Genomic DNA, 25,476 nt, shown 5'->3' on the forward strand with positions numbered 1-25,476 from the left:
CATTTTGCTTTCACTACAGCACTTCTTTTTTTGCACCCAGACCTGTTATTAAATCTCATAGCAGTTAGTTGATTTGATCAGTGTGTGCTGTAATGTTGTTTACCCCAATGGGACCCTGGTGTTATAGACATACTCATCCCTCTCTCTCTCTCTCTCTCTCTCTCTCTCTCTCTCTCTTTCTCTCTTTCTTGCTATTTCTCCCTGAGTCGAGCAATAAAGTAATTTCTCCGGGGAAACGAAAGCCATCTCTTAACTGGATGGGAGCGCTATATGTTTGGGCTTAGGTATACCAGCCCATATCACAGGCACAATAGGTACAAAGAGCTGGAGCTTATGCAGAATGTTCATGATGGCAGTTTTCTGTGGATGCCTGGTGTCCTACTCTGTGTTTATGTAGGATTGAACTGGTGCAATAACTCGCACAGACTAGGGCTGGCTCGAACAAAATGCAAAGGCAAACACAAAGCCATGAGCAAACGTTTTCTGTTTATTTGGATGTGGATGTTGTGGATGACTCAAAGCAATCAAAGCCCAGAGCCCTGGATCACCGCAAGGCCCTTCCTATATATGTACCCACAGCAGATGGTGGCCAGTGGCAAGAGGTTCTGGTCGGCACAATAACGCTGCTTGCTGTTGCACAAAGGCAAAGCACGCATAGTGACAGTTGTCATGTCCGAGAAAATAGCTGATTCGCCAGCCAGGATCAGACTGCTGTCTCTGCTGCCCGGACGAAGGAGGAGTAGTGTATATTTAGGCCTGATACATCTTGATTTTATCTCCCTCTCTCCAATACACGGATTGTGACATGTCTGCAACATTCAGAGGTTTGAGAAGGGAGAGGGATCCTCCTAGTTTTGCTGTGAGTGCGTATGTGTGCTCATGTGCATCTGCATGTCAGATTGTGCAGGAGAAGCAGATGGATAGCTGCCTCAAATTCTTTTTTTTTTTCTTCACAACACACAGCACAGAACAAGAATGCCTATTATTTAGAGCAAATAACTCCTACACATTTCCATAACAATGTTTTGGCATGTTCTAAATATAAATTTGAAAAAGCCTTGTTTCTGTAATTAACCAGCAACAATTTTGATAATCAGTTAATTGTTTAAATAATTTTTTGTGCAAAAATACCCAAAATGTTTCTGGATCAAATATGATGATTCCTGTTTTTTGTTTGTCTTTTGTGACTATATAATGTTCTGAATATCTTATAACTAAACCAAATGATCAATCAATTAATCAATAAAGTATTTAGTAGCTAAACAGATAATAAAACTACATCCATAAAGCCCAAATAAAGTCAACTGGATAAGAAGAACATCTTTCATACAGCATGTAGTTGTGTATGCAGATTCACGTGTCTAGGTGTAAACATGATTGCACCTTTGTGTGTGTCTGTGTGTAAGTGCCACATTCCACAGTATGTGGTCCATATGCACGGATGTTGCGTATGGTACAAAAAACCCCTCCCCAGCCAGCTTGACAACAAACACAGAATGGCTTGGCACGACTCAAAAATTATCTATCTGGCTCCCGTCCTTTTCTCCAGCATGGTTTTTGTCGAGTCAGAGGAAACCATCTGCTGCCCGGTGATAATGGGCGGCCGGGGAGGAGGGGACTGGAAATAGGGAGAGCAAATAAAATTGAGAGAAAATGGCAGGCGCTGTCCCAGAACCTACAGTACCTTCCTGCCTGCCTGCAGCAAGTCTGCCATCTTAATAAACATCCCGTCTGATATCTCCTGGCTTCTGTGTGTGTGTGTGTGTGTGTGTGTGCGCACACATGTACTTTCACCTGCTGTGTGTGCATACACGCTTGTGTTTCCAGTGTTTATGTGTCTGTGTGTGTGTGTATTTCCTATCTAACCTTGATCATTTTCAAGTCAGGATTGTTCGTGAGCCTAGCTGATATGCTGTCAATGTGATGGCGCTGACTAAGAGTCTTTTTTTTTTTTCTTTTTTTTTCCTGGTGCAGTAAAACTGTGACAGATGGATTGCCTTTCAGCAGAGGAGATTTTTCCTGTTTTTTTTGTTTTTTCGCTCTCTCTGTTTTGGGCAAATGGATGGGAGTATTAATGAAAGAATATTATGAGGCAGGTGCAGGGCTAAAGGAAAGTAAGAGAGTCAATGCTGCGAGTTAATGAGGAGTTGCTTGTATAGAGGGGAAGGTAAAGCATGGCTGGAGAGGAATACAGTAAAGCGCACACACAGTGGAGGAGGAAGAATGCTCATTAAAACAAATAGCAGACTATAGAAAACAACTCCTCACCTTGAAAAAGGTCCGAATTTTCCCTCCCCAAGTCTCCAGGGCTCTTAGATGGAATTGAGCGCTTATGGCATTTTCTGAGTAAACCATTTCAGTTTTCTCTTGTCTGAAGTCGACAGGTTGAGCCGGACAAAAAGACCTGACAGCCTGTCTCCCCCTAAACCCAGCTTCATTCTCTCACTCCATCACTCAGTTTTCTACTTTGCCTTGAGATGTTTCCTTTCCCTGTTTTTTTTTTCTTTTGCCCCCAGCACTTACCAACTGTCAGACAACTTTCACTATAGATTTATCAAGTGACACTCATTGAACGTATCTGCTATTTGTGAAGTTGTTTATTACAGAGCAGATGCTGTGCTGTGTGACCATGTGATGTCTTGTAGTAAAGGCCCTGTAAATCCATCTTAAAGCAGGGAATGACATTTTCCAGAAATTTTATTGATCTGATATGTAAAGCCGCGCATTAATTCACTGTGATCCCAATTGTTTGGATTGCATTTTTGCTGTTGTGTGGTCAGCTCACACTCTGTCGGGCTTTGTCGACACAGCTGTTGGAATGCATGATGGCGTGCCTGATGAAGTGGACGCCGGGTCAGGGAGGATAATGGAATTGAGGGATGCAGGGATCAGCCGGGAGGACACAGGAGGGGCCTGGTGACCAGGTCTTTTCTATTAACTCAGGAGGCTGGCTGGGGCGAGCAGGGGAATCAGGCTTGGCTCTGCCCTCTCCCTGCCTGGTTGTTAGACCGAGCGTCCAAACTGCAGATAGGGAGAGCGAATATTGCTCAGGGGTCCAGTAGTGATTGCCCCTATGTTTTCATCAGCCTGGGCTTGCCCGATAACATTTCTTACTCCACCGCCAGAGCAAAATATTAGAGCTATGGGTGCAAAGAAAGGCTTAGAACTCTTAGTTTGGTTTGGTGAAGTTGCTTTTGGATTTACCCCTCCATACACACACTGTCACCCAGCTTTTCATTTTCTTTATAGAAATAACGTTTTTCTCTTTTCTTATCCCTGCTAAAGGATTTCTTTCTATTTACTCTATTTGTCGTATTTGTGTTCAGAATTATATTATCTCACATGACTGAACACAATGTTTAATTCATTGCAAAATTAAGATATACGAAATCTCAGGGGAAAGGATCTGAATTTGAATGTGTCCCACACTAGAAAGTTAATTGTTATTACTATATAAAAAGAGGAATGAATACTCACTCACTGCTGCAATGAATGGAATCTAAAAAACAGGAGAAGTTCAGTGGTTTGGTTTTAATCCTAACATTTTCTTTGGGTTTTTGTTTTTCTCCTATGATGTTCTATTCAGTGACAATGTTTTTGTTGCTGTTCTGCAGGTCTCTGGTCTGTCACCTGGTGACAGCCAGACCCCAGGATTGCTGCTGGCTCCAGGAGTGAGATGGGGACAGACGCCCATCAACCAGCTCACACCATGGGATACAGATGAGCCTCCTGCTAAGCAACATCGAGACAGCGAGCCCACTGGTAATGAATCACACACACAGCACTTGTATATGTACTTTCAGACACATTCACACATTCACTGGTCCCGCCTGATGTGAGCTTAAGGTGATGAAAGTTTTACATCATCAGTACGCCTGCACACAGCAGATGCATGCATGTACACGGACCACACAGTCAGACACAGACCTCACCTCAGACAGCTCTGGCCAGCTACACAAGCATCCGATGCTAATGAGGCATCTTGGCTGCCTTGCCCTACATAAAATACATGCTTGCCTACACAACATGTACACTTTACATACATAATCATGCATAATGTACATCCACAAATACCATCTTTACATAAACCAAATTAATTATTCATATAATCATAGAACTGACAGTGTTATATCAAGAAGTTTAAAAAAAAAGATAAAAGATATAAATCCGTATTGCACCCTCACACCCACCACCATCATTCTGCTCTCATTTTATTGTCCTTGTTAATGGTATTGTGTCATTAACTGATTTATTCTAAATTAAACCTGTGTAGTGAAACTCTGAAAGTCCTCCAAATGATCTCCACCAGGTCTAATTTAGATGTCGACCTTATTCTATTCATGCAGTGCAGTGCGCACACCCGCCATTAACGAGTTAAGCCAGTGTTGAAGTTTTTTACTCTTATTGTAATGAACTCACCCAGAATGGCTCTGCCCTAGAGCAGTTAATTTCCTTCCATTGCTTTGCTGGCCTCTGCCTCCTGCTCATCACAAATGTGTCTCATTTAAGAATAATACTGGCACGGAACTTGTTCCAGTGGAAATTCTGGCTCAGCAAATCCAGATTGTAGACAGCTGTTACTCTGTGGCAGCAAAGCATCATGTTGAAAACATGTTTCAAGTCAGCTACTGCCTGTTCTGCTCGCTTCCTAATTGTAATTCGCATATCTTACATATAGATTGGTTGATTAATTATTGAACAGTTTCATCAGTTACCCAGTTACCCCACAGCAGAAACCACTCTATGTGCTCTTTCAATGGAAGGATGCAGTTGTGATAGGGGCGTATGGAGCTCCGTTTTTGCCTCCTGTGGTGGTGCCCCCCCCCCCCCCCCCATTGTGGCCACAGCCTCCTGCTGTGCATTGAGCATCTGGCTGAATTAGCAATGAAGTTGTGGAGGCCTTAATATTGTATGTAAGTGAACAAGACTTCACTCCCTTCCCATCCCACCACCACAGCTCCCACACCCACACTGCAGCTTGGATTGAAGCGTGAGGAGAGTGAGATGTCACCGACCCGGCACGCTGTCGCATATGACACTCAAATCCGAGCATAGTGTTGCATATTGATTTGCGTGTGTGCGCTATTCCAAACTGTGACTGCCGTTTGCAATGAAGCCAGCTCCTCTCCACACTTCACTGAACTGTGTTGCCAGAAAGTTCTCTGCCAACTGTGCCAGAATTAATCAACGGTTTCTTTCAACAGAAACTTCACTGTTGTGTCTGTTGAAGAAAGTTTGTCTTTGAAAAAGAAGTTGCTTTTTAACTTAAGTTTCTTTGTACAAAAATAGTTCTTTTTTGATTCTGTGCTTTGGACTTAAGCAAATTGTGGAGTAAATAAATAAAAAATAAGGGAAGTCTTTAAAAGTGAACGTGCCACTTTTGAAAATCTTAATTTTTAGATACAAGACAACAATCACAACCAGTGCGTACATTTAATATTAATGTAGTTTCTTCATTTTGTCAAACCTGGCAGTCAAGACCTATGAATGTAGGTCAGTGTTGGGTCATGATAATGAAATTCATCTCTATCTAATTAAGTATTAATTTTTTCTGGTAAAAGATTGAAGAAATTATGAAGGAACATAGAATCAGAGGACAGCAATACACACATATACATATATATATATATATATATATATATATATATATATATACATATAACTCTATCTTAAAAGAACTTATGTACTTAGAACTTATACTAACTCATTTGATTAGAATCCTTTATCAAGATGAGCTACAAAAGAGGGGAAATGAAATACAGTGTTGCTGCCAATTAGCTCAGTCACATGTGAATTATGAACTGACCTTTCCTCTGGAGTCGTCTGTCCCCTCCCTCTTTCCTCTCTTTCTTTTCTTCTCACTGTCCTTATTTCTCATTCCCTCTACATCCCACTCTGCCCAGACTATTGTATCAGCAGGGTTAGTATTATGAATAATGTGGGCCTCTTTTATTTTTTCTTTAGCTTTTAGCATGCTGTGATTTAGCCTTTGGCCCCTTAGCAGAGTGGTAGGCTATTTTTGGAGCTTGGACCATGGCAGGAGGAGTTAGAAATGAAGGAGTAGGAGCAAATGAGTGAGAGAGGGAGGCAGCGTTCAAGACCAATATGGCCGTGTCTTCCCAGCACACGCCTTAGGGGTTGGGAAATGATTGGCTCTGAGTGACTGGGATAAACACAGACTCCTACACAGATAATACTGCCGACTGCCACGTGCACTGAGCATGTATACTTTCACATTCAGAAAAGCGTTTGTTCACCCTGTAGGGAATAAATCTCTTAATCTTATTATGATGTTGATCTTGGGCGCAGATCTGTACATCGCTTCAAATATTTTGTGTTTGATATTAAGTCTCAAGTCAAAAACAAACTTTGACTGAAGCGGAGCATCACACTGACAGTTGTGGTGTGGAGAGGAACAGACTCGAGCTGGAGTCTGTCTTCTCATGCTGTTTTCTGTCTCTGTTTGATCATGTAATTCCAGACTTAAAATCAGCACTCTGCCCTCGTTTTTGGCTTTGTCTATAGCTTACCAGAATACCACAAATTAGTCTACACTGTGGAATTACAGTTACCTTGACTTTCCCATTGCTATGTGATGTAAAAGCTGGATATACAATAGGTTTAATCTCTTTCTTTTTGCTCCTCCGTCTGTTTGTTTGTCAGGTCCGACCTGGGCTGCACCGGTAGCAGCAGTGAGCCAGCCCAGCCTCCTGCCCCACACCTACGCCCTCCCTCAACCACCTTCCTTTAACCACAGCGTGACTGCACAGTCACCCATCATAGGAGTAACCCCATCCATCCAGACACCGGTGCCCCCACAGCACCCACTCATGACCGCCCACTTTCAGCTGACGCCGCAGTCGACCCAGCAGCCACCCACCATGGTGCTAAGCATGCCCAGCCAACCTCCGTACCCCTCTGCCCAGCCCACTGTCACACCGTCCGCCCTCACTGCCCAAGCCAACCAGGTGGTTCATCCGAGCCCTCATAGCGTAATGGGCAACGGCCACCTAACCTCCCACCCAGGCCTCATCCAGCCCCCTGCCCTGCCTCTGACCAACGGACAGGCAGCAGCAGCAGCACAGGCCCAACCCACAGCTGCAGACAATCAGGATGGTCCTAACGGGCTGCAAATGCTGCGGACAGTCGGGATGGGGAAGTACGAGTTCAGTGACCCGGGACATCCGAAAGGTAAGCACAGACAGCCTCAGCCGATGCACTCTGCACAGGAGGCTTTTTAAAGGTTTTTTAAAATCTCTCTCTAGCAGATATGGGACCTGTCATGACTAACTTTCAAAGGCTAAATCAAAGCAGATCTGTTCAGCTGGCAACCTAAGCTCAGAAGTGAATCCAAGCCGGTGAGGTGTTAGGTATTAAATCAATGTAGTCTTAGCTCTCTATTCCTTGTGACCTCCCCTTATGTGGGGCTGTGCTGGAATGAAACGCATAGGCCTCTGCCCTCTGTCTGTGTACCAGAGCAGTTTCAGATGCCAACAGTCATAAACAAGGCCACAAACACTCAAGCAAGGGGTTGTTAAAATACAACTTGCAACCAGAGCCAATTCACTTCAAAGCTGCACCAAGGTCGCAGGGAACGGAGGTGCACCTAAAACAGCAGAGAGACATGAGCAGAGGAACCTGCCTACAGTGGATTCCTTGGAAAAAGAACATGTTGTACTGGTCTCAAACAACTGTACAACAGCAGCACCTGTTTCTTTGTGCTCTGAAATTGGTTAAAAGTGTGTCAGGTTTATCTTTTCACCACTCAAAGTTGCAATGCTCACAAGGCCTACTAAACACGAGGCAGGAAGAGCTTTCAGTCCCTGCCCTCACATCTCTCTCGAAATTGTTTGAAGCCTTGTTGACTTGCGCTGTGTTTGTGAAGGTGCTTCACTGCTCTGGCTCCTGCCTGAGTCTGCAAGCCGTAAATTGGTGTTTGGTTTAACCTTGGAGTTTATGACGCAGGGTGCTAGAAACAGATGTTCGCAATTCCCCGACCAATTTTCACATTTAATGAAGCTTTTAATTTAGGTTTAGATTGTTTTCTTTTTCCTGACTCATTTTGATCAATAAAATGTGTGCAAATGAACTTGTCGATTGCAAAAAAGCAATTATTTTGGGGGCTGCCTGCAATACATTGAAATGAGACTGCAGGTAGAATTGGAAATGGATAATTAGACAATCTTGTCGGCTTGGTCCAGTCTCTATCGAATGAGAGCTTCTAGCTTCTGCTGGGTCGAATAAACTGTCGCGATCCATTAACCATGTACATGTCAAAATTTATTGACCTTCCTGTAACAGGCCGGAGAAGCTAGAGTTTAATTGGAATTACGGTATTTATAAAGATCCATTTTAAAGGAAAGGAAAACACTGAAGGATTATTAAAATTCAGCAGCCGAAACACAGTTGTTGTGATTCATGTTATGATAAAGTTAATATATTCAGTTTGTATGGTTACAGTTTGTCAGCTGCTGTATTTCAAAGACAGAAGGGAAAACATCCCTGTGTCAATTTCTAGACATCATACATACTTGAAATCTTGTGTAGCCCTCTATGAAGGTCAAACTGCAAATAGATGCACTTGAATCCCCCATCTCCTCAACAATTTCGGCTGTTTTTTCATCCTTGTTTGGCATTGAATAGACATTAGTAAGCATGTCATTGGGGTACTATCACAAGGACAATGGATATAGGTAAAATATTGAGTACCAGTCAATTAGCAGCCATGACATCTCTTCAGCAGACCTGTCCGCTGTAACTTTGCAGCTGTAATCACATCAACGCCACCCTGAATGTCCTTCCCCTCTCACTCTGCACAATACTGTCATTCTCTCTGTGCTTTTCTGTCTTTCTGATTATCTCTGTCTTGTACCTCCTGTCTGTGTCCTGCCTCTCCCTCTGCTTTCTCGCCCACTCCAAGAAGTCACAGATCCCAACCTCCCACAGGTCTTACGCATTCTGTTTTAAATCAATTAACACTGCATATCAATGTGGTGAGGGTATCTACTGTCCTGCTGCTCTGGCATAGTGGTAAAATATGGAGGGTAAGCTCTTGCGACCTGCGTTCTGCCTCACTTCTGTTACAATTATGTTCCTGTTGGCTCTCTCTGCTTAGACTGAAAAAAAAAAACCCAAAACACAGGTAGTTTGTGAAAAGAAATGAAAGCAGCTGCAGGTTAGAGGTCAGTGTTTCTGCAGCTCTCTAATGGCTGAGGTGAGGATAAGAGGGCTGGCAAATCTGATCCCAGGGCAGAGATTGCGGGTTATACTCACATCTGGCATAAAACTTGGCAACAAATGAAGTCAAAGGATACACACACACACACATACACACATGCAGGCTATATTTTCTTGATCTCTTACCTCTCACAAATACACACAGCCTTTATTTTGTCCTCAAGAAATTTATATTGGTACACTGCAATAAAAAGCCTCATACACAGCTGGCACACAAACAAACTGGACACCAATTCACTCATACAGGATGAACCTTGTCAGGGCTTCTGGGGTAAAAGCCAAAAAAGGGTAATGAGGTGGCCAGACTCGCACTGTGCCACTGACTGACATGTAGGACACTTTGCTTGAATTATCATCCTGAAAGAGATCCAACACATGACGTAACCCAGGCAAATTTAGGCATTACCATGGAAATTATGTCCATTATTCTGGTGGTTATTTGGCCATTGAAAGACTATGGTGTGCTGTTTGTTTTTTTTTTTTGCAATGGTCATATCCTGGTGTCTGGGGGGTTTTCTAGAAGTGATTATTGAACAAGCAGTTTAAATACCAAAGCCACTACTTAAATGATTGTGTTGCTGCATTAACAAAAGTGTGAGCCTCCAGACACAATGCTAGTAAGCACTGATGTGCAGAGGATGTTCTGTGGCTTTTTGATGGCAAAGGCCTGGATCTTGGAGGAGCTGACAGAGCTCTTCCTCCTTAATCCAGCTGCACAACAGGCCTCAGCGTGCGTGTGTGCACACTTGTGTGTGTGTGTGTGTGTGTATAAGTGTATGTGAGCGACTGAACGCGTGCACAACTTCTTGGGTGTGACTGCATGGATGTTTTGTCAGATGTCAGCATCACAGCCTTAAAGCCAAACACCACAGTGACAGAAATCACACTCCGTGTTTGATTTGGCTTTGCCTTCAAAGGGAGCAATTTGTCTTCGCTCTGCATCAGTGGGCACATCAACAACTGTGTGCTTCTCTCGCTGTGTGTGTATGTGTGTCTGTATGTGTATCTGTATGTGTGTTTGTATTTCTGTTTACTGTATATAGTATGTGTGTTTGTGTATGTCTGCGTAAATGCTATATGTTTGTGTGCCTGGGTGTGTGTGAAGATTCACACAGAGCAGCTTGAAGGCAGTTTTAACCTCATCACCTACTGAGATATGCCAGTCACCAGGCTGTGATCTGCCTACCTGGTTTCTCCATCCACAGCAGGGTTTTTCATAATGCCTGCCTGTCACAGTGTACAAATCAAACTCTGCACCATCTTGCGGATAGTTAATTTTCCTTCACACCACCTACTCTTTTCTCATTTTTTATTTTCTTCTCTTTGTTTCTCTCAACCACAGATTAAACAGAGTAAGAACAGGATTTCAACCAGCTTTCACACGCTTAAATAATCTATACACATCTGTAGCACGAGCCAAAGCAATCGCAACTGTCAGCACATTTTGGGAATACAGGATGACGGATGTGGTGGTAAAAAAAAAAAAAATTAATTAATTAAAAAAGACAATGATGAAAAATTAAAAAAAATAAAAGAACGGGACACAGGAGGAGGCAAAAGTACAAGAGAGAGATACAGAGAGCAGGTGAACATGAGAGACAGGGAGATGCTGAGTGCAGAGTCGGTGTGTGTCTATTGACCAAGTCATTAAAATCGATGGCTGCCTTGATGAATATCAGCTGGGGGAAGCTAGTGCCGAGCTCAGCAGGGACAGACTTGTTCATTGCAAACGTGATTGAGCATCATTTAAAAGCAGCTCGCGGCTGAAAAACACATTAATATCAAAAGGAAGTTATTATTTACACATATCCAATCCTGTTTTAAAGGTTACCACTGTTACACATGCCAGCCACTCAAATTATGTTTTTGATATTGTTTTCCCATCTTAGCTTGAACTGAGAATTGAGACGACTGCTGGTAGCTGCGTTGAGGTTGAAGCTGAAGGCAATGCTGTTTTTTTTTTTTTGTTTTTTTTTTCCTTTTGTTGGCAAACGCCTAAAAATAAGTAGCTGATGAAATACAGTCACCGCATGTATTGGAAGCTTTATCTGAGAATGAAGTTTGAAGTCACAGACAGATCTGTCGAGCCACCTGCTGCCATACTGAGCATGTGCCGCAGCTCCTCGCCTCTTTTCTCATGTCAAACATCATTTTAACGCTTCCTTCCACCTCACTGCCCTTTACTGGTACTGTTCTCTTCTCTCTCTCTTCACACACACATACGTTGTTAAGATGCACATTTGCACACAGACGATCACATGCATAAATGAACACGGACACAAAATATGCACAACACTGTAAAGAAGGGGACACACGAAGAAATGGTCTTCGACCGTCGCACACATCCAGCAGCGCCCAGCCTCTCCTCTCTGCCCAGGAAGTTCATCTTCCAGTCAGCTCACATCAGCCATCATCTGGGGACCACGCGGCTCCGGAGCTGCTGGTGAATGCAATTAAGATGCCTTGCTGAGTTAAGATCAGTGTTTTACTTTGCTATGGCGAGACCTGCGCAGACTCACATCCAGCGCCGGCTCAGCTTTGCTCCTCTGCTGTGACCATTTCATCTGCTTCATCTGCCTTATTCAAACTTTGGTCTCAGTAAGACTTTAATTATGTATTCATTTTTGTTTACTTTTGGACAGAGCCTATTGGCACTGTGACATTACTGTCCACTTGTATATTGGTTCTTTGCACATTATTGCGGCAATATTACCTCTAAGTGAGGAAATTATAGATGACCAAATTAGTAATATAGTGACTGTTTACAAGACCAGGCTGTGTGTTTATTCAAGGGAGATACGTGACATGTTTTCTTGAGACTTATCATTACCTCATCAAAGGTTATTTTGGAATAGACATGCTGTTTTATTGGGTGGTTTTACCTTGTGACTAGTTTACGATGTTACTGAATATGATAAGGACATTTTATTGTTGAACATAGTGTGCAGATTGCATATCTCTCACCTTGGAGATATTTGTCTATAAACGAAAGTAGCTACAGTTATTAAGTGGACATAAAGCATATAGTATTATCTGTATTATTAGTGGTGCATAAATATCCATTTTCATTCAACCACCAGAATATACTGCTAGCATGACAGGCTGTTCAAACCAGTTATTAAAAACACAGCCAGTTTGTGATAGCCACACTGAGACCATTAATCATAGCAAGCACATTAATTAAACCCTCCCCTTTCCTTTCTCTCCCTCTTTCTCTGTCTCTATCTCTCTCTTACTTGATAGAGTGCAGGGCATCTTTACTACATCCTCACAAATTATACAAAAGTACGCCTTTCACCAAGACAAATGCACTGAATTTGGAGTGAGAGTTGTAGGGTTTATATATATATATATACATATATATATATATATATATATTTACACACACACACATTTCCAATATGCTGACTCGGATCAGCATACGCGGAAGCAGTGGCAAATTAATTAAAGTCAGTGTGGTGTTGTGCTTGGTGATTATCTTAAAGCTATCCACATCAGGATTAGCTAAAGCAGAACTGGGGTTATTATGATTCCAAAACAGGCTTAACTTGAAATATGAAATGCATGGATTTTAAAGTGTTTTTCTATCTCCCTCATAGTGTTCCTTAAATCTAGATAGCTCTAGTGGAAATTGAAATGGTATTCACGAGCACTGGAAATGTTGCAAATTATTAATGAGTTTAAAATTTATTCCAATCACTGTGGACTCAGTATGCACAGGTAATGCTCTTAAATGAATACATGCAGTATCACGGTGATTTGCTCATGAGTAACCTTGCCACATGAGTCCATATGGGGCCTACATATTAATGATATTGACTCAAACATCTCATTTTAGAACGGCAGGAGTGGTCTGGAGACTGCTGCGCTCATATGCAGATGTAGCTTAGCATCTTCCTGACACTGTCTCTTTAACTTTGCTAAGTATGGCTTCCGTTGAGATGTCTAACTGTTTCTAGCACTACTCCAGCTCTCAGGAGAGAGCAGGAAGAAGAGGGAGGGAAGGAGAGGAGAGAGGGAACGCGAGGTGAGCAGCAGCAGTGTGTCATAAGCGGAGGAAGGAAAGCTGCTCGCCCTCGTTCTTTCTCTCCCTCGTTATCGTATTTTAAAGGAGAGGAGCCCCGCCAGGAGCCCCATACATTATATCCCTCCACAGTTAATATAGGGACGGCGGATAGCTCATTAAGATTGATCATTCCTCGTCCACCTCCACCATGCAGAACGCGGCACTAGCTTCATTAATCACCGGGATTTCAAGATAAAGCTCAGTGGCGGCACAGTCGCAGGACCCAGAGCCTGACAGCCCGGCTGCTACATGCATAATCACAGATGCAGTGCACTCAAGGAGGAGCCGCCCAGCTCCCTGCCATGCTAGAGGGGGCACCATATCTACGCCTCCCTCCCTCCTCCATCCTCTTCTCAACCTATACTCTCCTCCCGCCCCTCCTCCCCACCTGTCCTCTTCACTGCAATTGTCTGTCTGTTGCTTTCACTCAGCTCCACTCCTACTCCTGACGTCACCCCTCCCATGCTGTTGTCTCCCAGCATCCTCCCCAGGCCCCCCACCCTCCTGACATCCACCTGCTTCCCATACCCACTTATAGCCTCTGCTCTTTTTCCCCCCGTCCTCTCTTTTCCTGCACTTGCCTCCCTTTTTCTTTTTTTTCCTCCCTCTCATCTATATCTTCCCTCTTCACCGTACCTGCCACCTGTTCCACACTTTTTTCCTCCGCCTCCCTGCTTTTTGTGCTCCACTGATACTGGAGTTGTTAGCCGTTTCTCTAATAGCTTGTTTTTTTTAGTCCGGTAATGCCTCAGTTAGCAAAGTGGCAGTGGAAAATTTAAGAGAAGAAAGGATTAAAGTGAAAAAAAGTCCAGTCAGCCCAGATTGCTCATTTGCCTCTGACAGCTGGACCAAGTGTCAGATGGCTGTTTTCATCTGGAACACCCAATCAAACTGTCTCATTTGCCTTATTTCCCTCCCAAAAAGTCTGTGCTTTTTGTCCAGAGCTGCAGCTAGCTGGTTGAGAATCGTAAGCACCTAATATTTTATTTGAAATCTTTATGACTCTTTGTTTAAATCATCTACAACTGTTTGAAGTTGACATCCAAGGATGCTCAAGGCCCCATAGTTTGTCTATCAAAACTGCATTGACTCAAAAAGACCTGAAAATAAGAGTTTAGTCCTCAATGCTTCTCTCTTTAGTTCAGTTTAAGTTTTATTCACTAAATAAACAGAATTTTAGCCTAACTATCGATATGAGTGCTGTGTTTTAAAAGGGAATAACTGAACACTAGAGGATTGAATTTCAGTTTGCTTGCTTTTGTCATGATTATGTCTATGCTCAGTTATTCACATCTGTTGTGGGCAGGTAGAGTTTGTATAAGAAGGTCACATTCTTCCAACTGCCTGTCTTTCAAAGGATTTCTCATCCTTTGTGACACTTTTTACCCTGTATTGTACTGTTATATAAAAAACAAATCCAAAATTTGATTCAATTGAATAGCTCTAGAGAGTACCATTGGGTTGCATGTCTAAATCAGAAAGAGTCTGTTCGCTGCATTTTATAAGGGTTCTTTGTTTGACAGCTCATTTGTTAGACCGAACCACTTTTTATGGAGCAGCAAACCTTGTTGCTTTTGCACTATCCAATCAGTTTTTAACAGTGATTGAAAAAATATTCAGCTCCTTTACTTAAAAGTAACAATATAACAATATAATATAATATCGTTACATGGAAAAGTCCTGTATTTTTAAACTTCCTTAAAAGCACAGAAATATTATCCACAAAATGTATTTTAAGAATCTGATTTAATCTGTTATACACCTTAACAACAGGTGTTAAAATGGATAGTGCTCAGAAAATAAGCTAGTGGGCAGAGAAATGTAAACCGAAAATAAAGGAATGGCTAAATGGCTAAAACAGATGGAAATGGTTGAAACATCCAGCGTCTGCCACTGTAAAAGGCAGTAGTATGAATACAAACTTAACTAAACCAAACAGTTTAAAATCGATTGATAAAATTGATCAGATCATGATCATAATGGATGGTGTTGTTTAATCTATAATATTTATATTTCATAAGCTCATCATTTGTTTTGTCTGTTAAATCTTCATACAGTAGCATAACACAGAGGACGCTAAATACCCCAAATTAAATACTACCAAACTGTACTTAGGCACAGCACTTGAGTAATGAACTTTCCTTTTTCTTTTCTTTTTTTTTTTTAGCATTTTAAAAGAAAATGTCACCCTAATTTTCTCATGTACCTCTGGTCTGGGTCCAGTCTCAGATTTTAGAATACACACACTCACACACAGAGTAACTCCAGTGTGTTTCCCACATATGTGATGAAGTGTGACACTGTTGCTCAGAGCTGTAGCATCATGCATTAAGTATTCGGAAGATGTCACTAACTGGAACAGTGCCATTTGCCTACATGAGACATCCACTGCCCTCAGTTATGTGGAAGCAAGTTCATTTGTGTGTAAAGTGAAAAAATGAATGTAGGTTATGCCCTCAAATGGACCTGAATCTCAAACACCTCATGTCAGAGACTATCTGATATGACAAGATTAATTGCCACAAGTCAAATGTCGATGTGTTATTCCGTACATCAGCCATGAAATAGGTAGTAATGCATTATCAATGAGGCTGAGTGTAAACACAGCAGATGTTACCAGGAAGCGAGTCAATAGCGGATGTTTCTCTCTAATGAGAAGGCATAATTGCAACAGGGAGAGAACTCAGTATCCAAAACAGCAGCAGATGCGCCACAGCATCTCAGCAAAAAAATCCAGAAGTTCAACAGTATTAGTTCGCTAATGTTCACGGTGTGCTCACTTATCTGAGTGAATTGTCGAACTTTTTCCCCCACACAGGAACTTTTAAATGGGTTTGATAATGCACGCAGGGCATCTAATAAATACTAATGACAGGACCAGACATTAGCAAGACTGGCTCCACTCTCCAAGTCATTATTCCACACAGTTAGCAACAGGCTTAGCATGTGAAGATATATAATTCGTCTGTGACACAGACAAATGATAATGGCCTGAATTGCAATCAGGAGATCTTTGTAGGCTAGTGGTGCACTTTGTAAGCTAAACAGACTTAAAGTCTTCCTTAGCAGTAAGACAGGATACGATGAGATGCCGAAACAGCAATATGCTATTGCCCTATTAAGTTTACAGAATGTGTTTTGTAGCTAGAGGCTGCAGCTCTGAATTATAGTGTTGATTATTATCATTATTCTGCTACAGCAGTCATTGTACCCACTCTCCTCTCTCTGATACAGACATTGTTTTCTTATGTAATGCAGCTTGCTGGACTGCAGGATAAAAAGTATTGTATTAGAAAGTTAAACTTAGATTACAACTTTACAAGAACACATCAGCCATACACAAGCATTGGAGCATGCAGGACAGAATCAGAATTTGTGGGGCAGTCCAGTCGTCTAATAGATTGTTTTCTGTCCCTGGAGAGAGAAAGAGAGAGGCTGATGGGAGAGAGAGGGGGGGGGGAGGAATAAAAGAAAGGAGGGACAAAAATCTGATGAAATGCAAAGATTACTCGCCTGACTCCACCGTAGGCCGGGAGCTCATCTCAGGTGTGCAGTCTGCTGCGAAGACTCCCACATACAACCTAACCCCACCACTAACCTTTCTGCTTGGGCTGCTGTGACTTTCACAAAGTTACCCAGTAAACACACATTGTCTTCAGGGGAAAATGTGACATTTATCTTAAGCTGCACCGGTGACATGGGAATTTTTGTTGTTGTTGTTTCTCTGTGTGTTTTGGTGTGTATTGTGTGTTGTGCTGCTGCTGTTTGGGGTCAGCTTGGAAGAAATGTAGCCCATAGAGGCAAGTATCACCCATGTGCAAAGCTTGTAAGGAATGTACACAAACCAAACTCATAAACACAGGCGAGGTGTAAGACAAGCTGGGCAGCATATTTACATTCTCTCACACATACACTGGCATCTGTGCTCGGCCACCAGTACGTGCCTAAATGTGAAGGATAGAAGAGAAGAGGGCCTGGCACAGCTGAGGCTGTTGGTTTCAGGCTGCAGTTGGCATAGCGGAGGAGACAGTAACTTAAAACTTTTAATTAGTGCTTAAGTGGAGTTTGCACTTTGTTTTATTTTAGGTATATTTGTGCTTTGATTATTCAGAGAGCTAAAACGACTTGACAGCTATTCTTAAAGGGGCATGTACATAATTTCCATAGAGTATTTGCAACATTTCAAGCGCAACCATGCTTTGTATTTCCCTAATGGCATTTCTAGTATTTGGCTTTTAAGGAGTACTTCAACCAGAACTTTGAACTTTTAATGTTGTATTTACAGTCTGGCACAGCAGCATTTTGTCCTCCACAGCAACAGCTGTTAGGAGTCTGCATCTTTTCTCCCACTCATAATCCTGATCACCGAAAGCACTCTTTGTCTGCTTCTGAGCTGAAAAGCTGTAAATTCAGCTACTGTTTATTCAAGCACCCTACATTTTTTTTTATCAGGAATAATAAAATAGACTAGATGTAGTGACCTTCACTTGCAGAGCCGCTTTGTGCTGTAACAGATGAAAATATTCACATTTAGAATTGGAATTTTGTTGCAGATTGTTGCGCAGAGTACAAAGAGTAGAGTATGAAAACTTTCAACTTGTTTAATAACTAAGTTATGGACGTATGGATTGCTATCATTTGGCTTCACACCACCTGGATCATTGCTGTCATCTCTCATCTCTATGATGCATCATCTCTATATCCTGTAGAAGTTTCCTTGCTCAGTCAGTGTGAGCTACATGGTATAGGAATGCAAATTGATAGCTTAGATATGATTATTATATATTTTTAGTTTTGCTTGGAGAGTTTTAAAAGACAACATTGTTTGGAGTGAGTGTTTTCTCCCACAGCCAGGGGTGATAAAAGCTCCTGTCAAGTGAAAACTCAGACTTTGGAATCTGAAATGCCAGAGTGGACTGACTACCTGATTTGGGGCCTGGAGACAAGTTTGGTATTTATTATAGTCCTGATGTTTTGATTTAAGGTTAAATCTCATTCTCAGTGAATGCTTGGAACAGAAACGATCCAGTACAACTGGCTAGCAGACACCTGCGTTTGTTTGTACTGGGCAGCTCTCGGTTCTGCGTGTGAGTAAGTGTGGCACGCTCTCAGCTGGTCACATGCACAAGTGGAAGCTGCAAAAGAACTTGGATGCTCAGTTGACCCTCTCAAGGTGAAGTACACGTGAAACCATTTCCACAGATGTTCTCTGAAAGGTTACATTCATACTGATACATGGAACCTGTGTCCAGATGATTCATTTCACTCAATTAGCCTTGTTTTTCCACTGGGGTTTATAATGTGGGTTAGACAGAACTCTGGCCCTTGCAGTTATTTATATGAAACAGTAACCTAGCAATTTAATTAAAAGGGGAGATGGAGAAGTGTTAAACACCCACTCAGTTCTAATCAAATCCCCTCTAAGCATACAGTATGTTATCTACACCAGCCAGCGACTTCTCATAAGCACAACATTGTTATTAGGATTATTCTCTTATGACATTGTCTTGCCTAAAGTCGTATGTGTGTACATCTGTGCATGCATGTGTATTGGTGTGTGTGTGTGTGTGTGTGTGTTTTTGTGCGTGCGCATATGTATTTGTGTTTGGGTGCATTTGCCTGTGTGTTTTGTTTCATGGCTGCATGTGTGTCTATTTGCATCGATGCCTGTGTGTTTTTCCACAATGACAATGTCATCTGTTGTGGTGTGGATGAATTACTCAACCTCGAGCTGAGTCTGACAATGATGTCCTCCATAATGCTTGAGCAGAATGTTTGCTAATCTGTGATACAGTAGGGCACAGTGCACTTGTACAATTTCATGTGGCATACTGTTAAAAAAACAAACAAAAAAAACATAACTAAAATCCATATTGGCATCTTGCCTTTTTGACACTATGATGAATAAGCCCGTCCACAAATTCAAGGCTTAAGCTTGGCCTGAGTAATAAAAAGTAGGCTTTTTTTTAAGCATGCAGGCATTTTATCTCAGTTCCCAAAAGCAGTTCTTATTAGAAATAAGAAGCTCTTGGATTTTCTTCTCATAAAGCTTCCCATTTAACATAGGTTTCTCTTACAATAAGGAATTCTGGGATAGAAAAATAAACACTACAGTAAGGAGTTAGTCAATACAAAGGCATTTATAAGTAATTGGGATTTATTGTCAAATGATTAGTCACTGTGGTAATCAACCCATTCATCTAAATCCATTGTTAGCTTTGGAAGAATTCCTCATAATTTTAAAGCTTTCTTTCAAAACACAATTTGCAGAATTCTCAGAGTGATGGAGGAAACATAAATTGTTGAATCAGAGGCCTGTTGCTATGAACGATTTGGCCGCTGCATCTTGTAAATGCAAATACGTCTGTTGCCCACAGAAACAATTCAGATGCAACATTCTGCTCTGACACAAAGAACGATTGTTGACACAGAATACATTCAATTAGCAACCCACTAGATGTAGTGACATCTATATTTTGATCACGGCATATGGGTTCCTATCCTGGTGTGTGAAATTGTCCAGTGCTTGATTGGCTGTGCAATTGGTTGTTGATCGACCAATCAGAGCTTTCTTCCCCACTGCACAGCTCTGTCTGCTTCCACTGGCAGAAACATAGAGGAGTGACTGTTACTTATCATTGGAGCAGTTAATTTAACTAATTAGTTTATAATTATCAGTTAATTTAATGTTCATCACATCTCATTAGTCCATCTTTCTGCCCCACTCATTTGATTCTGCCTATTTTTTAAATTTTTATTTAGATTTATTTATTTACCTTTCTAATATACATGGAGAGCTGACATTAACAGGCTGGTTAAACTGCGAATAAATTTGTGACCACATCAACCGAAGGAATTAATTAAGCTGCCTTCAATGGTGCTCCTGGAAACATCAGAATGTTTAGATCAGATTGCATGAATAATAGAAACAATAACAAACTGGCAAACGCAAATTTGGGATTTTCTGTGAAGCCCAGGTTACAGAGATGTGACATTTATGACACAGAGCATGAAAACTTTGCCATTGGCTGTTGGTTAAAGTCAAGTCATGATAGTTTTTTTTTTTTTTTAATTTATTTTTTGTTTAATACAAAACCCTCTTAGAAATAGGCTGTACTTATGGTGAGAATTGAATGTATCTGTCTTCTGAGAGGCAGTGTGGTGGATGTAAAGTGTCTTTGGATTATTTCCTAATTTCTGACTGATTTGGGTTTTTTTGGTGACAGGTGAGCAGCATTTTCAGCTCATTTTGTTTTTCTGTGACTTTCCAAAGCAGTGAAGGACCAAATTTTCTGTCCGTAATTCAAGGTGACACTTAAGCTTGAATAACTTGTGGCAACACATTGGGTGGGTCTGAGCACTTTCTTTTACATGAAGCTGTCAACAGCTCAGCCTAAATGTGGAGAACCACAATACTTAGATTAAGATGTTAAGTTAGTTTCACAGGAAAAACAGGTGGCTAGAATTAAATTAGCACTAAATTATTTTCCACTTCTAAGAGGGTTAAATGTGAAAATGCTGTTTCCATTTGTGTGTCTCTGAATGCTTGAATGGGTGTTTTATTTCAGTGATGTTCAGTGGAGAAAATATGAGCACGATATGGTAATATAGTTGGTCAGGATTGTCACATTAGTGGCTTGGCACCATATTGACTTACATGTTTCGAGCAGGTTCAAAAACAGGTTTAAAAACAGCCAAAGAGGAGTGCTGCAGTGGTAATGATGTGTCAGAAAGCTATAAAAAGGGACCACACACACACACACACACACGCACCAATACACAGACACACAAAGAAAAATGGGTTTCCAGGAATACAAAACTATACATGTCTTTGATGATGTGTCATTGGATCTGGCTTGCGTTGAAGTCCATGTAATTACACCTATTCCTTTTGTGCTTTTTTGGTCCTTTAAGCCTACTTGGCTTTCCTGTCATGTGACCTGACCAGGGTGACAGGTACTGGCACAACCAGTGTTACTTTTGTACACCCTAATTAAGACCTGCTTTTAGTGAAAACATGGTTTCTAGCCATGTTGTAATAAAGACTTTGGAGTGCCTCATATTCTCTTGGAACATTTTAATTGGAAGTGAAAATAGACATCGTGGTTTGATTTGTTTTTGTAGCTTAAAATGCTTTCAGCTGGAATAAACTCTACAATCCTCCTCTGAATTATTTTGGAACAGAAGTCATGTCCCAGTTATTCTTCGGGGCAGAGTTATTCCTGCGGTGGATCTGTTGTAGGTTAGACTCACTCTGCATTGATTCTGAAGAGAAAAGATAAATGTGTTTCCTCTTTTTATTTTTGTCACGCACCATGGTAAAATGGAGAAAAATATATGACAAACAAAGATATCATTGGAGAAGAATTATTTAAAAATTGATTCATTTAATTCAACGTTTTGCCTCAGGTCAAATGTTTTGGGAACCAGTTTTCTTTAACTTAATATGTTTTTCAAAGTTAATTTAATTCTTGTATGTCTTCAAAATTACAAAATAAAATACATTTTTAAATTTAAAGTGTTTTGACACCAGCAATCATATCACAAAGGCACAGTGAGCAAAATCCTAGACATGCACGTGATCATGTTGTAATTAGCTGTGATACAATAATTCTGAAACTTAATTAAGTTTATATGTTGTTGTCATTATAGAGATTATTGATCAGTTATACATTTGCATCAGGAGTTGTACATTTTAATGCTGCAGCAGTCAAAAAATTACAATGTATGCAGAAAGATATTGCAAGTGCCACATTTTTTCTAAAAGATTGCCTCTGCTTTCAAAAATTTAACTTGCTTATTGATGTCGTCATCATAGGGAAATGTTTAAATGTTTTAGATAACATATGTTGCAAGGAGAGATTAAGTCACACTGCAGAGCTTCTTAGGCAGCCATTCTCCTCCAAAAAAAAACCCTCCTCTGCCCCCTCTCTTAAATTTTGTTCGTTTTAGGAGCTGTAACTGTTACAGTAAATCTATTTTTTCTTATGAACTGTGGTTTAAAATAGCTGCATCAGCCGGGGAGGAGATTCTTTGAGCCGTAATGTCATAACTGCAGCACTGAATCTAAATTTGAAACTTCTGTGAACTGTAAGCAACCTGACTTGTAACCCGCAGTCTATGCATATAGTACATATTTCAGCTTTCTGTTTTCACAAGACAGTCATAGACAACTTTTACCCATTTCAGTATACATTTAAAAAAGTCTGCTGTATCTTATTTCTTTCAAACTTTGACCAGTTGTTGCAGCACCTGAAGGAAAGAAGGAATATAATTGTGATCTTGTTTGCTAGCCACAGGTGTATCCTCTTGTTAAGACCTGTTTGAGGGAATATGACCGCTTGTCACCTTGTGTCCCCCCCTGCCTGGCTAATGAGGAAGCCATCGCACCAGCCAAGACCAGAGACTTTCTCCTCCTCTCGCTGTACACACAAACCGAAAGAACAAGAGAATATTGCATGACATCCTGTCATAGTGTTGCAGCAGGCCAGCAGATGCTCCCAGGGCCTTCTATGTTTATGTTCTTCCTCCTCAAAGCCTGTACTCATATTTGCCTCAGCTTTGTTCTGCTAGTGCCAGTTTTTTGTTTGTGTGTGTGTGTGTGTGTGTGTGTGTGTGTGTGTGTGTGTGTGTGTGTGTGTGTGTGTGTGTGTGTGTGTGTGTCTCTGACCCTTGCACCAAAGGGAGTATGTAGGGGTTTGAGTATGCAGTGCAGGACAGAGCAACTCTGTGCTTTTTGCTACTCAAGGTCTTTTCTTGCGTGCCTATTGGAGAAGGCAACAAAGGCCCAGACGGCATCTTTGAGGGGCACAAGTTTCTTTTCTCTGTCATAGTGTCCCCCCCCCCAACAGCTCAGTCCAGACTCGTTGACAGCAGTGCTGAGGCTCAGGCAGCAGAGCTCAGCAGATTTGAGCAGGGAAAAATAAAGTGTCCTCATCATGGACTATTCTCTGAGGCTATACAGTGCCACTGCTCTCTTACAGACTGAAATCAGGACAGCTAGAGACTCAAGGGGTCTCGAGGATTTCTGTTGCCTTGTATGAGCTGATTTGGTGGGAGTAGGCGCAAACTGTTGAGACATCTCCAGAAATGAATGTGGCGGTGATTGTTGGAGGTATGTTTCAGAGACTGTTTAGCGTGATTGTGCCTCGAAAGAGAGCCAGGCTAGATTGGGTAACAGATGAGATCAGTTGCCTTTTATCTACATAAAGCATCGTTTGTTCAGCAGATGGCATCTAGATGAGTGGCCTGATAGTGCTCATGACATTTTGCACCTGTGAAAGGATGACATTTAGCCATCATGGCTTTTGAAGTGAACTGTCCTGAGCTGAGGATGGTGGTGTTAAACAAAAATGGCTTATGAAACGTTCCTTTTGAAAAGGGCTTGCCTCCTTTCATCATTCAACAAATAGGAATATGTGTGATTTTACAGTGTACTGTATCCTTCTTTGGAATATTGTGTGAATGTAAAAATATTGTTAATTTAATACGAAGACTTTTAATGAAAGAAAACAAATATTTTTTTCAAATACAGTCTCATCAATGTTAAAAACCTACAAAAATATTTTTACCTCAGTTTTTATGTTTTGAATATTGTATACATTTTGTGATTCAGAGACCAGAGATCTAATCAATAATACATTTCTCAAAAGTAGCTCAAATATCCAGGAAGTATTTTATATGTGTGTGTGTGTGTGTGTGGTGTGTGTGTGTGGTGTGTGTGTGTATATATATATATATATATATATATATATTTTTTTTTTTTTTTTTGCTGACAAGTTATATATATATATATATATATATATATATAAGCTTTGTCAGCAAAAAAATAATAATTCAAGCCAGTAATTATCAAACTGGCTAAATAACTAAATATATTATTAAACTGTAATGCATAGACTAAACCTTTTTTTTCTTTTGTCAATGTTGATATTAGTGTTGAGAAAGGTTTAAACATACAACTTCAATTTAATAGAGAGTAGATTTTCTTTTATTTCCCATAAAGTGACCGTACTCTGTTTAAACAAATTGAATATAAAATAACTTCCCACAGAAACAGAAAAATGACAGTGAGGATTGATGTATGGAATTGTAATGACTTTTGTTTTGTGCAACGGGGAAAAAAAAAAAAAAGTATATTCGCCTTCTATTTTGACCTGATATTTAACTAAAGTTTACACATGCTAAAAGTCAAGATGTCTTTGATTGTAATGGAATGATTGTATTTGAAGAGCTCTATATTACTGAGCGTTTGCTTTTTCAGAAAGCTCACTTACAACAGGGCTAAGCCTGTGATATCTCAGTTTAGGTAATCTTTTATTTCCTTTTTGAAATTGTGGTCTGAGGATGTTATGACCCTGAATTTAAATAAGCAAGATTTAACTGCTGAGAGTAAGAAAAAAAATCAATCAGTCAAGTCATAATTTAAGAATTTTTTATAAATACTTCCTTGGTCTCAGAGCTGGTATTGAGTCTTTTCTGTTGTTGTACTCGGGACCTGAGGCTGCAGAATAGAAAGATTACATTATTCAACAACTTGCGCTGATAGTGAACTTTTGACCATCTCTCTGCCTGTGAATGCTGCATGTGGGTGTTTTTAATGTGTGCAGTCAGAAAGAGGGAAACCATTTAAAGTGTTTTTCTTATCAAAGTCAGCAGTAGACAGGAAGCTTTTTCCAAATATCCATTGGATATTGCTCAGATCTACACCATAATGTTTTGGATTCTTTGAAAAAAAAAAACATGTAACCCCTAATTAGTATTACATCATTTATTCATTTTAAATCTGTTTTATTAGTAGTACAGCACTTCACATGGGAATACTCCTCATAAATCCTCCTGACATTATCAAACAGTGTTTTACTGTAGGGTTTCAGGCCTTCTGTTCTCTGCAGGGGGAAGACCAGGGGGAAGATTTTTGGGGAGCCCAACGATGGGAAAACTTTTTTCTTGGAAAGAGTTCTTTGAGTGCATTTATTATGAATCATGCTCTTGGCCCACTGCTTATTCTGTTGTAAGTTGCTCTTTGAAATGTAATTTCTCAAACGTCCCTGTTTTTCAAAAGGCTTTTGTACAAGGAAGCCCATTTTTATCAGGCTGCCTGAGTCCAATCTCCTTCAGTCCTGCAACAGTGCAGCTGCTTATTCTTTAGAATAAGGAAGAGCAGACTGCTT

At 40.8% G+C, this 25,476-nt stretch overlaps 1 protein-coding gene across 4 annotated transcripts in view; it reads left to right on the plus strand.

Moving 5' to 3' along the window:
* Positions 1 to 25,476, plus strand: part of LOC108896900 (kelch-like protein 29) — a 190,541-nt gene that overhangs the window by 90,766 nt on the left and 74,299 nt on the right. For all 4 annotated transcript variants that reach the window (XM_051071975.1, XM_018696196.2, XM_018696195.2 and 1 more), the window contains exons 4-5: positions 3,615 to 3,762; positions 6,664 to 7,191. In XM_051071975.1, the coding sequence (XP_050927932.1) occupies positions 3,615 to 3,762; positions 6,664 to 7,191 (676 nt within the window). The remainder of the gene's footprint in view (positions 1 to 3,614; positions 3,763 to 6,663; positions 7,192 to 25,476) is intronic.

Source organism: Lates calcarifer, linkage group LG7_1 (assembly GCF_001640805.2).
Source record: "Lates calcarifer isolate ASB-BC8 linkage group LG7_1, TLL_Latcal_v3, whole genome shotgun sequence".
NCBI classification, from domain to species: Eukaryota; Metazoa; Chordata; class Actinopteri; family Centropomidae; genus Lates; species Lates calcarifer.